General features: G+C 41.9%; 1 protein-coding gene across 1 annotated transcript in view; it reads right to left on the reverse strand.

Moving 5' to 3' along the window:
• Nucleotides 1–3,331: 3,331 nt before the first annotated feature.
• Nucleotides 3,332–13,921, reverse strand: part of SIRPB2 (signal regulatory protein beta 2) — a 31,306-nt gene continuing 20,716 nt past the window's right edge. Inside the window, 4 exon segments of the mRNA XM_023725606.1 lie at nt 3,332–4,291; nt 4,294–4,409; nt 4,959–5,300; nt 6,906–7,271. Of these exon segments, the coding sequence (XP_023581374.1) occupies nt 4,100–4,291; nt 4,294–4,409; nt 4,959–5,300; nt 6,906–7,271 (1,016 nt within the window). The 3' untranslated portion in view covers nt 3,332–4,099.

Genomic DNA, 13,921 nt, shown 5'->3' on the forward strand with positions numbered 1-13,921 from the left:
AGCAGCACCAGGCACAGTTAATGCTTTACATGCATCAATACATTTCATCCTCAAAACTACTAATTAGGGAGGTACTAATGTAATTATCAGTTTATAGATAAGGAAATCACACCCCACACACTCGCACTTCCACAACTCCTCCACACTCACACACACACACACACACACACACACACACACACACACTCTGCGGGAAAGAAGCTCTCCCAAGTAGCAGAATTAATCTCAACCTGTGCAAGACCATGAACTTTGCCTCTTCCTTATACACCCCCTTAGATGTTTAGAGAGGATCTAATAGGTGCTCAGAATTTGGCTTGGTGTTTGCTATTCCTGCTCCATGTCAAGCACACTCTTGCCTCAAGGGCCTTTGCACTTGCTGCTCCTTGCGCCTAGAAAGCTCTCCTCCCCCACCCCCCCAGATATCTGCAGGGCTCTCTCCCTCATTTCCTTCAGGTCTCTGCTCAAATGTCACTTTATCAGTGAGGCCTCTTTTAACCACCCTAAATAAAGTGTCCCCCTCGCCAGCACCTTCCACCCCACTGCATTATTGCCCTTGGCACTGATTACCATGGGACAGGTTAATATCTGTGTTTACCTGTTCATTGTCTGTCTTCCCCAGCAGGTGGTAAGCTCTGAGAGAACAGGCTTTTTTCTGTCTTGTTCTCAGCACACTGATTAGTGCCTGCCACATAGTCAGCCCTCAACCACTTTTTGAAAGGGGCTACAATGGTGACAAGTCAGGTCCCTGCCCTCAGGGGGCTCAAATTCTAGTTGGGACAACTAATACTTACCAAGGAAATAAACACACAGACACCCATCATACACTCACACTCCCCACATTCACACACCCTCCCCTACACACACTCATACACACATACTCTAACACCCTCCCACATTCGCACACACACTCACAACCCGCAGGCCCCACACACTCTCTCTCTCCACACACACACACACATACACACACACACACACACACACTCATGCACATACAATTTTTTCAGCTAAAAGTGTTATGAAGAAAACTCAAGCTGCATATGGGAAGTGAGCGCGATAGAGGGGTCATAGTGGATGGAGTGACTGAGCGATGGCTCTCAAATGCGATAGTTAGGCAGAGACTTGAATGAATTAGCGAGTTTGGTGTGGTCAAGGTTCAGGAAGGTGCTGGAGTGGAGTCAGGATAACGTGGACGATGAGGTCAGAGAGGGGAGCAGGGACCAGGGCCTGCAGGGTGAAACGTTTGCAGGGCAGAGCACGAGACCACCTCTAGTCACTGTGGAGGCCCAGTTCTGTTCTTCCCTGCTGTATGAGCTTCTTGTGGCTGTTGTAACCAATCACCACAAAGTGGGTGTTTTAAAACAAAATAAATTTATTCTCATAGTTCTGGAGGCCAGAAATCCAAAATTAGCTTCACTGGGCTGAAATTAAGGTGTTGGCAGTGCCTTGCTTCCCCCAAAGGTTCTAGCAGAGAATCCGTTTCTTGCCTCTTCCCAGCTTCTGGTGGCTGCCGCCATTTGTTGACTTATGGCTACATCACTCCAATCTCTGTCTCTGTGGTCACATTGCCACATGTCAAATCTCCCTCTGCGTCTCTCTTATAAAGACACTTGTGACTACATTTAGAGGACACCGGAGTAGTCCAGGATATTTCCCCATCTCAAAACCCTTAGCTTAATCACATCTGCAAAGTCCTTTCTTGCCATATAAGGTAACATTCACAGGTTCCAGGGTGCAGGACATGGACAACTTTAGGGAGCCTCCCAAACTTGCCCTTTCTGATGTCTAGTAATTCAGTGATTTCTTCAGTACTTAGACTAAATTAATATCCCCTTCGGCTTAGGTTTTTTCAAGTTGGTTTTCTGTTGGTTATAACAAAAGACATCCAGATGAATCCCACACATTAGGTGCTAATAAATATTCGCATGAAAAAAGAGAAGGGCAGTGGCATTCACTAGGTGTTCACAGTGCACATAGCACATAGTAGGCCCTCAGTAAATGTTGAATTGTACTGGTTCTTATGCAATACAGAAACGTCTGCATTATTATCCTCGATGTTCTGGGAGGTGAAATGACTTAGGTAAAGGCTCACAGAGAGGGAGTACGGGATTAAAGATTAGAAGACAGGAGTCTGACTCCAGGGCCTGGACACATTCCCCTACTCCAGGGCTTCTCAGTCTCGGCACTACTGACACTTTACCATCACCAGTTGCCATAGGGTTTTCAATGGCTGTTTTTCAGAAGTAGATCACCAGGCCTTTCTTCCGAGGCACCTCTGGGTGGACTCGAACCTCCAATCTTTCGATTAGCAGCTGAGCACATTACAGCCGAGCAGCACCCAGGGACTCCACTGACACTGGATCAGATAATTCTTTGCTGTGGGCGGCTGTCCTGTGTATGGTAGGATGTTTAGCAGCGTCCCTGACCTCTACCCTCTAGATGGCAGTAGCACCCCCCAAGTTGCCATGTCCAAAAATGTCCTCAGATGTAGCCAAGTGTCCTGTGGGGGTAAAATTGACTCAAACCTCCAACTTTTTAGTTAGTAGCTGGGTTAGCAGCTGAGCAAGTTAACTATTTGTAGGGACTCCCTTCTGGCTTAAGCTGCTGTTATTTAAGGTCTTTGTTATAGTTGCCAGGCCTGCTTTCTAACTATTACAGCCTCCGCAGCCAGACACAGTGAGGAGGAGAGAAGGCAGGTGGGGGAAGAAGGATGTCAGTGAAGGGTGTCAGGTGGTCTGCTGTTGGAGCTCAGAGATGCTAGGGAAAATCTTTTGGGAAGAGGACTCTGAGGTGGGTTTGAAGGACAGGAAAGATTTGGAGAGATGAAGAAAAGGAAGGCCGCTCCTGAAAGGGCTGCAGCGGGAGCCAGGGCATCGAGGAGAGAACTGAGTGAGGCCTTGAAGGACAATGAGGACGTGAACAGGCTGAGAGGAGAGAGGAAGGCACATTAGAGGGGAGCCCAGTGCAAAGTGGGGAATTTCACCAGAACCGAAAACAGGCACAGGGATCCAGGAGTTTATCATGAGACCTTGTGGGCAACTGGGGACTAGAATTGGAGGTAGAGAAATGACTGGGGAGCCCTGGCCCCTCTCCAACTCAGAGAACCCCTTCCTGGGCTGACCTTTCACCCCTGACCCTTGCCCCATGCTGAGATGTACACAACTCTGCTGAGTCTGGGATCTTGAAGCCTTCTTGCCACGGTCTCCTCCGGCGGACAGCCAAGACCAGCAGGAATGCAGCCAAGATCACTGCCTTCAGCCCCAGGACTACAAGTAAGAGTGTGGACAGGAGGCCTGGGGGACACAGGGGAGAGCTCAAATGGGACCCTGGTGAATGACCCACAGCCCATACCTCAGCATCCCCTGTTGGTATCCCATAGGTAGGGTCTGGCCCAGTTGCTGTATAACTTCTAGGACCACATCCTCTCTAGACTGGGGAAGTAGATCAAAGACCTTTCCCCCCGCCCCAACCTGCCCTGGGCCAGAAGAGGCCTTGACCAGTATCGCACCTGTACCCGCAATCGTCTTGACAGCATCTCTGACTGTTGATAATAATAAAAACAGCTTTGATTTATTGGCTGCTCAGCGCCTCTCTCTCAGGCCCTGAGCTAATCACTTGTCAATTATGTAATTTAATCCTCATACCAACCCTACAAAGTAGAATAATGGCCCCATTTTTATAGATGAGGAGATAGGTCTAGAATGGGAAGTGATTTGCTCAGGGCCATATATGTCAAAGAAGGAATGGGACTCAGGCAGTCTGGCTCCCAAGAGTGATGGGAACAGGTCTGAGCATCAGAGAAACTCACCTGGCTGCATCTATCTCTGAGGGTTAATACTGTTGTACCATGCACTGTTCTAGGCACTTGTCATGAGTGATCTCACTGGACCCTTACACAATGCCACGAGGGCAGCTTTCTGATTCTAATGCCTCTTAGGTCATATAGTACGACATCAGAGACTCAAGGATTGAGGCAACCAATCCACCATCACACAGCTAGAAAGGCTTCAGTCCAGGCCTGGCTGCCAAGCCACGTTCTTCAGTGTTGTTATTCACGTCCTAGTATATCCCTACACTCTGAATGGTGGGGAGCTTACTACCCCTAAAGCAAGACTGCCCTCTGAACAACTGGACAACTCTTCCTGTTAGAAAATTCTTTCTTTGGTTGAGCTTTAAGATGGTTCTCTGGGTCCCCAGTGCTGTGGTTGAGATGGAGTTCTGGGAACTTTTTTGGTAGCATATGGTCACTGGAAGTCTGGGACTGCTCCCTTCCCAAGCTCAACCCATCTCTGACCCACCTTGACTGTGAGGAGCTGGAAAATTCCGCTGGAGGTAGGTATGCTCACCTGTTGAAGATGTCTTGTCTAAAGAACCATTAGTGAATTTTGCCTCTTGGAGAGAGGTGGGTTTTGCTGCAACGGGAGAGAGACATTCTCATATTTCCCCTCTTCTTTTCCCTCCTGCCACATCCTGATCCTCTATCCTAAGATCTGGGGCACCTAGATGGGTCTGCCCATTTCTACCTGGGTAAGGGCCAGAAGACAAACTTTGTGACTTTGAAGGACTACTTGGACCTTCTACTTGAACATCTCTAGGATAGGGACAATATTTCATTCATTTTGTTGTCCCCAGCACTTAGCACAGTGCTGGACACTAACAGACACTCAATAGATGTTTGTTGAATCATTGGTGATCTACACAAAGTGCAGTGGGAGCCTAGAATCTGGAGAGAGTAACTTTGCCTAGGAGGAGGAGGTTTCACAGAGAGGAACCATTTATCCTGGGCCTTGAAGAATGAGTAGGAGTTTTCCAGAGAAAAGGAAAAGGCATTCCAGGCAAAGGGAACAGCTTATGCAAAGGCATTGAGGCTGAGAAGAATTGGTCTGTTTGGGACATGGTGAAAATTTCCTTGTGAGTCCCCCCTCTTTACATGTCCCAGGACACTGTGTTTCTTGTCTCACCTTTCACTCTCAACCTGGTGCCCTGTCCAGACAGGTACTGTCTATTGAGTCTCCTCTGAAACTTTACACAGTAGTAGGTGCCTGCATCCTCAATGGAAATGCCTTCCAGGAGAATGCTGAAGTCATTGTTAGAGGCCCGGACTGCTGTCACGTTGGGGTGAGAGATACCTTCAAAGTTGTAAATGGCCTCCCGGCTAACACCAGTCCCCCGGAACCACCTGATGGGTCCTAGAGGACCATTTCCAATCACTGTGCAGTTCAGGAAGACAGTGTCTCCAGTAGTCACAGACACCAACTCCTGAGGCTGGATGATCCAGAGGTCTGGCTCCGGGTCTCCAGCTCCTGAAGCCAAAGAGATGGTCCTTGTTGGATTTCCTTGCTTCCTCCATTATCCACTCATTTTCCTCCTCATAGCCTCTCTCCCTTCCTCTTCCCCTGATTTCTTCATTCAGCCACTCCTTCCTGCATTCTCTCATTACTCACTCACAAGCTGACTTGCTCAATAAAGAATTTCTGAGTAGCTACTATATGCCAAAGATGTTGTTAGTTGCCATCCAGTTGATTCTGACTCATGATGACCCCGTGTGTGCAGAATAGAACTGCTCCATAGGGCTTTCAAGGCTGTGACCTTTCAGAAGCAGATTGCCAAGCCTGTCTTCTGAGGCGCCTCTGGGGTCAGTTCGAACCACCAACCAGCACTTAACCATTTGTGCCACCCAGGGGCTCCTATATGCTAATGTTAGACCTGGGAAAATGAAGCTCAGTAAGACAGATGAATGTCCTGCCCTGACGAAGTTCTTAGTTTGATGGTGATGACCATCAAGAAAATCTTCCGGAGGGCAGAAATCCAGAGGATTATACGACCCCAGAGGAGGCAGTATCAGAACTTGGAAGGAGCCAGGAAAGTCTCCCAGAAATGTTTGTGTCAAGCTAAGATGAACTCCTCACACCCAGATACTCTCCACCTCAACAGTTTGCAGGGTGATTTCACAAGCATCCATTCTTTTATTCAATTACTTCAATTAGCTTTGAAGTAGGAATGATGTTTCATATTTTCCAAATTCAGCTCTTGAAATGTGTAGCTGAAGTGACTGATTTAAGGGCTCACTGTTACAGCCATTGAAAACCCTACCGAACAGTTCTACTCTGAAACAATGAGATCACCATGGGTCAGAATTGACTCAATGGCAACTGGTTGTTTTTTTTTTTTTGGTATTGGATAAAAGGCCCAGAATTTTATTATCTAGGCCACTATGGGTGGAATTCAAAACACCATAACTTGAGGAGTGCAGTTGATTGGCTTATCAGTCCTATTCTATACTCCCCTCTGATAGTACATTACATGCACACCCTTGCCATGGACTTATTCTGGGCAGAGGGCATATCTTTGCCTCTTGACTTTGAGCTTAGCCATGTGACTTGATCTAGCCAATGGGATGTTAGCAGATATAAAATGAATTGTTGTTAGGTGCCATCAAGTAGATTCTGACTCACAGGGACCCCATGTGTTACAGAGTAGAACTGCTCCATAGGGTTTTCATGGCTGTAATCTTGACAGAAGCAGATCACCAGGCCTTTACTTCCACAGTACCGCTGAGTGGGTTTGAATCACCAACCTTTAGGTTAGCAGCCAATTGCAACCATTTGAGCCACCTAGGGACTGCAACTGAAATACGCTTGTGCGGTTGGGCTTGCCCTCTTGTGTTTCTCCCATCTCCATAAGAAAAACATATGCAGGGTAGCTGCTTCCTTTCTAGCCTTGGCAGTGGAATGAGACATGTGGAACAGAGATGCCTCAGCCAACCCATAAATGTGTAAGTGAGATAGAAATACTTATTGTTGTGCACCATTGAGATTTTGTGTTACGTAGCATTATTGGGGCTAAGAGAGACTGGTCCAGGGAGATATATCAGAGCAGAATGCTATGGCTTCAGGCCTGATACTCACCCTTCACAAGCACTGAGGTGCCCTCATCAAGTGTCTTTTCCAAGTGCTGACTCAAGCCATCAAATCTCACACAGTGATAGGTTCCAGCATCCTCCTTGGTGACATGGGGAATATGGATGGAATAATCCCAATTAAGTGACTTTAGTGTCCACTGGGCCAAGGGCATCACCCCAGGGAAGAAGCCATGTTTGAAGTTATAAATTTCCTGCTGGTCCTGATTTCTCACCCTGATCCATTTTATCATGTCATCAATCCAGGAGCCGACCACTGTACACCTCAGTAGGAGCGTCTCACCTTCTGCCACGAGCATGGGGCCCTCAGGCTGTAGCACCTGCCACTCATTGTCATTCCTCTGCTCAGAGGCTCCTGAAACAGAAGTAGAAAGGCCTTGCATTGGGCAGGAAGGACTTGGAGCCCTAAGAGGCAAGCTTAAAACAATAGAGTCATTATCTAGCAAAGAACAATTGCTTAGGACACTAGAGGGGAGTTGTTGGATAAAGAAAGGAAAGAGGAGATGATGTGGCTGGTCTGAGAGTGAGAACAAACTAAACTAGAATTCTGTACTCAGTGAAAATGTCTTTCCAAGGTGAAAGCAAAAAAAGATTCTTAAGACACACACATACTTAAACTATTCTATAATAAATGTTAAAGGAAGTCCTGCAGACAGAAAGAGAGTGACACCAGATGGAAATATAGGCTTACACAGAAAAATGAACAGTGCCCTAAATGATACCTACATGAGTAAACATATAATCTTTTTTGACAAGTGCATTTTGATGATTGTTGTTGTGTGCCTTCGAGTCCATTCTGACTCATTACGACCCTATAGGACATAGTAGAACTGCCCCATAGAGTTTCCAGCTGGTGGATTCAAACTGCCAATCTTTTGGTTAGCAGCCTTAGCTCTTAATCACTAAAAATATCTATTTAATGCAAAATAAGTCAGTAATGAAGGAAATGAGGAACAAAAAAGGCATAAAACATATAGGAAACAAATAAAATATTTAAGAATAAATTTAATGAAAGACTTGTACATTGGAAACTACAAAACATTGTTGAAATAAATTAAAGAACACCTAAATAAATGAGAAGACATTCCATATTCATAGATTAGAGACTGTCTTAATCACCTAGTGCTGCTGTAACACAAATATCACAAGTAGGTGGCTTTAAAGAACAGAAATTTATTTTTTTAACAATTAGTTCTGGAGGCTAAAAGTCCAATTACGGCCACACCAATTCTTTCCTTGTCAGTAACCCTGAGCATTCCTTGGTTCCTTGGCTTTCCTTAGCTTGTAGATAATCCTCACATGATGTGTGTCTTCGCCTATATGTCTGTTTCTGTGTCTATTCTGGTCTTCTTATAACTCAGAAGTGATTAGGTTTAGGATCCACCCTACACTGGTATGGCCCCATAAACATAACAAAACAGGATCACATCCCGGGTACAAGGGCCAGGAATTCAACACATATTTTGGGGGGACACAATTCATTTCATGACAGAGACTTAATATTGTTAAGATGGCACTACACTCTAAATTAATCTACAGATTCAAGGAAATTCTTATCAAAATTCCAACATCTTTTTCCCGCTGAAATTGAAAAGATCATCCTAATATTCATAAAGAAATGCAAGGGACTCAGAGTAGCCAAAGCAATCTTGAAAAGAAGAACAAATTTAGAGGACTCATAGTTCCCAATTTCAAAACTTACTACAAAGCTACCATAATAAAGATAGTGTGGTACTGGCATAAGGATAGACATATAGATTAATAAATAGAATTGAGAGTCCGGAAACAAATACATACGTCTAAGGTCAATTGATTTTCAAAAAGAGTGGCAAGACTATTCAGTGGGAAAAGAATAGAAGGTTTTTCAACAAATGGTGTTGGGACAACTAGATACCCAACTGCAAAATAATAAATTTGGATCTCTATCTCATACCATATACAAAAACTTAACTGAAAATGGATCAAAGACCTAAATGTAAGAGCTAAAACTATAAAACTATTAGAAGAAAATAGAGTAAATATTCATGACATTGGACTTGACAAAGTTTTCTTAATTATAACCAAAAAGCTCAAGCAATTAAAGAAAAAATAGATAGATTGGAATTCCTCAAAATAAGAAAACTTTTGTGCACCAAAGGATATTATCAAGAACGTGAAAAGAGAACCTACAGAATGGGAGAAATGTTTGCAAATCATATATCTGATAAGAGTCTAGTATCTAGAATATATAAAGAACTCTTACAATTCAAGAACAAAAAGACAACTCAATTAAAAAATGGGCAAAGGGCTTGAATTTCTCCAAAGCAGATACACAAATGGCCAATAAGTACATGAAATGATGTTCAAGATCATTGGTCATTAAGGAAATGCAAATCAAAACCTCAATGAGATACCACTTGACATCCATTAATAGCTTTAATAAAAGCAAAAACAAAACCCAGAAAATAAAAAGTGTTGGCAAAGATATGGGAAAATGGGAACACTCGTTAGTTGCTGGTGGAAACTTAATATGATGTAACCACTATGGAAAACAGTTTGGCAGTTCCACAAAAGGTTAAATACAGAATTACCATATTTCTAATAGTCAAAAGGTGGAAATAACTCAAATTTCCATCAGGGTAATGTTGTAAAATGTGGTATATCCATACAATGAAATAATATTCTGCCATAAAAAGGAACAGAGTGCTGATATATACTACAACTTGGCTAAACCTTGAAAACATTATGCTAAATGAAAGAAGCCAGACACAAAAGGTCACGTATTTTATGATTCTCTTTATACAAAATATTCAGAATAGGCAAACTTATAGAGACAGAAAGCATCTTAGTGGTTATCAGAGGATAGGAGGTGGTAGAAAGGGGAGTGATTACTTAATGGGTACAGGTGTTCTTCTAGGAAGATGAACAAGTTTTGAAACTAGAGAAAGGTGGCGGTTTACAGCATTATGAATAGCTGAAAACCACTGAATCATACATTTTAAAATGATTAATTGTATGTTGTGTCAATTTCACCTCAACAAAACAAACAAATCAATCAATAGAATTAACCATGCTACAACAACAACAAAAATAGTCTCAATAGATGTCCAAAAAGCATTTGACAAAATCCAACATCCCATTCCTAATAAAATCTCTCAGTTAACTAGAAATGGAAGGGAACCCTCTTAATATTATAAAAAAAAATCTATAAAAATCTCAGCTAACATCTTACTTATATATTAATGGTAAAAGACTGAATGATCAGGAACTAGATAAGTGTTCTTACCACTTCTATTCAACATTGTACTGGAGGTTCTAACCAGTACAATAAAGTAATAAAAGGAATTAAAGGCATCTAGATTGGAAAGGAAGAAGTAAAACTGCCTTTATTTGCAGATGACATAGTCATTTATGTAGAAAATACACTGGAATCAATTTTAAAAAGTGCTATAACTAATAAATGAGTTGAGCAAGGTTGCAGGATACAAGATTCACTATACAAAAATTATTTGTATTCCTATATACTAGCAACAAACAATTGGAAATTGAAATTAAATTGCCATTAATAGTATCATCAGAAATAGAAAATACTTAAGGATGAATTTGGCAAAAAATGTGAAGAACTGAGAACATCTAAAACATAGCTGAGAGAAATTTTAAAAAGAAATTTAGAATAAATGGAGAGATATACACTGTTCATGTGCTAAAAGATTCAATATTGATAAGATGTCAATATCCCCAAATTGAAATATCGATCAAGTACAATCTCTATTCAAATTCCGGAAGGCTTTGTTGTAACAAATGACAATCTTATTAAAATTTCTGCAGTAGCCAAACCTAGAATAACCAAAGCAATTTGAAAAAGAACAGATTTGGAGAACACTACCTGGTTTCAAGATTTATTGTAAAGCCACAGTAATCAAGACGGTGTGGTATTGGCACAAAGATAGACAAACGTATCAGTAGAACAGACTCAAAAGTTTGTTCCACTGATATATTGCCTGGGTGGCACAAATGGTTTGCATTCGACTAACCTAAATGTTGGTGGTTCGAAGCCATCTAGCGGCACTGTGGAAGAAAGGCCTGATAATCTATTTATGTAAAGGTTACAGCCAAGGAAACCCTAGGGAGCACTTCTATTCTGTAACACATGGGATCATCGTGAGTCAGAATTGACTCAAAGACAAGGGATTTGGCTTTTCTGATACAAATGTGGACAACTAATTTTCAAGAAAAGTGCAAAGGTAATTCAGTGGAGAAAGAAGTTTTTTCAACAATGGTGCTGGGACAATTAGAAATCCATATGCAAATAAATGAACTTTGATTCATACCTTAAACAAAAATTTAAAAATTAACTCAAAACGGATCATAGACCTAAATGTAAAACTATAGAACTTCTAGATGAAAATGTAGGAAAAAAATCTTTATAACTTTTGGTTAGGCAAAGATTCCTTACATTTGTTGTTAGGTCCTGTCGAGTCAGTTCTGACTCATAGTGACCCTATGTGTAATACTGCCTGGTCCTGCACCGTCCTTACAATTGTTATGCTTGAGCCCATTGTTGCAGCCACTGTGTCATTCCATCTTGTTGAGGGTCTTCCTCTTTTTTGCTGACCTTCTACTTCACCAAGCATGATGTCCTTCTCCAGGGACTGCTCCCTCCTGATATCATGTCCAAAGTACTTGAGACGAAGTCTCGCCATCCTTGCTTCAAAGAGCATTCTGGCTGTACTTCTTCCAAGACAGATTTGTTCGTTGTTCTGCGGTCCATGGTATATTCAATATTCTTCACCAATACCATAATTCAAAGACATCAATTCTTCCTTCTTCCTTATTCATTGTCCAGCTTTTACATGCATAGTAAGCGATTGAAAACACCACAGCTTTGGTCAGGTGCGCTTTAGTCCTTAGAGTGACATCTTTGCTTTTTAACACTTTAAAGAGATCTTTCACAGCAGATTGCCCAATGCAATGCATCTTTTGAGTTCTTGACACTGCTTCCATGGGTGTTGATTGTGGATCAAAGTAAAATGAAATCCTTGACAACCTCTATCTTTTCTCCATTTATCATGATGTTACTTATTGGTCCAGTTGTGAGGATTTTTGTTTTCTTTATGTTGAGGTGTAATCCATAATGAAGGCTGTGGTCTTTGAGCTTCATCAGTAAGTGCTTCAAGTCCTCTTCACTTTCAGCAAGCAAGATTGTGTCATCTGCATAACACAGGTTGTTAATGAGTCTTCATCCAATCCTGATGCCCTGTTCTTCTTCCTATAGTCTATTTTCTCAGATTATTTGCTCATCATACAGATTGAATAAGTATGATGAAAGGATACAACCCTGACGCAAACCTTTCCTGATTTTAAACCACGCAGCATCCTCTGGTTCTGTTCGAACGACTGTCTCTTGGTCTATGTACAAGTTCCTCATGAGCACAATTAAGTGTTCTGGAATTTCTACTCTTTACAATGTTATCCATAACTTGTTATGATTCACACAGTTGAATGCCTTTGCATAGTCAATAAAACACAAGTAAACATCTTTCTGGTATTCTTTGCTTTAAGCCAAGATGTGTCTGACATTAGCAATGATATCCCTTGTTCCACATCGTCTTATGAATCTGACTTGAATTTCTAGCAGTTCCCTGTTGATGTACTGCCGCAGCCATTTTTGAATAATCTTCAGCAAAATATTACTTGTGTGTGATATTAATAATATTGTTCAATAATTTCCACATTCTGTTGGATCACCTTTCCTTGGAATGGGTTCAAATATGGATCTCTTCCAGTCGGTTAGCCAGGTAGCTGTCTTCCAAATTTCTTGGCATAGATGAGTGAGCACCTCCAGCACTGCATGTGTTTGTTGCAACATCTCAGTTAGTATTCCTCAATTCCCGGAGCCTTGTTTTTCACCAATGCCTTCCGTGCAGCTTGGTCTTCTTCCTTCAGTACCATCGGTTCACATGAGCGTCGACTAATTCTTTTTGGTACAGTGACTCTGTGTATTCCTTCCATCTTCTTTTGATGCTTCCTGCGTCATTTAATATTTTTCCCGTAGAATCCTTCAATATTGCAACTTGAGGTTTGACTTTTTTCTTCAGTTTTTTCAGCTTGAGAAATGCCGAGCATGTTCTTTGCTTTTGGTTTTCTATCTCCAGGTCTTTGCACATTTCATTATAACACTTTATTTTGTCTTCTCAAGCTGCCCTTTGAAATCTTCTGTTCAGCTCTTTTACTTCATCATTTCTTCCTTTCGCTTTAGCTAATCTAGGTTCAAGAGCAACTTTCAGAGTATCTTCTGACATCCATTTTGGTCTTTTCTTTCTTCCTGTCTTTTAAATGACCTCTTGCTTTCTTCATGTATGATGTCCTTAATGTCATTCCACAACTTTTCTGGTCTTCGGTCATTAGTGTTCAATGTGTCAAAATCTATTCTTGAGATGGTCTCTAAATTCAGGTGGGCTATACTCAAGGTCATACTTTAGCTCTCCTGGACTTCTTCTAATTTTCTTCAACTTCAACTTGAACTTGTATATTGATGGTCTGTTCCACAGTCGGCCCCTGGCCTTGTTCTGATGGATAATATTGAGCTTTTCCATCGTCTCTTTCCGCAACTATAGTCGATATGATTCCTGTGTATTCCATCTGGTGAGGTCCATGTGTATAGTTGCCGTTTATGTTGATGAGAAATGTATTTGCAATGAAGAAATCATTGGGCTTGCAAAATTCTATCATGTGATCTCCAGCATCACTTCTATCACCAAGGCCATATTTTCCAACTACCAATCCTTCTTTGTTGCCAACTTTTGCATTCCAATTGCCAGTAATTACAATGCATGTTGATTACATGTTTGATCAATTTCAGCTGCAGAAGTTGGTAAAAATCTTCAAATTCTTCAACCTTGACCTTAGTGGTTGGTGTGTAAATTTGAACAATAATTGTATTAACTGGTCTTCCTCTTAGGCATGTGGATATTATCCTATCACTGACGGAGCTGTACTTCAGGATAGATCTTGAAATGTTCTTTT

Source organism: Trichechus manatus, unplaced genomic scaffold (genome assembly GCF_000243295.1).
Source record: "Trichechus manatus latirostris isolate Lorelei unplaced genomic scaffold, TriManLat1.0 scaffold00008, whole genome shotgun sequence".
Taxonomy (NCBI): domain Eukaryota; kingdom Metazoa; phylum Chordata; class Mammalia; order Sirenia; family Trichechidae; genus Trichechus; species Trichechus manatus.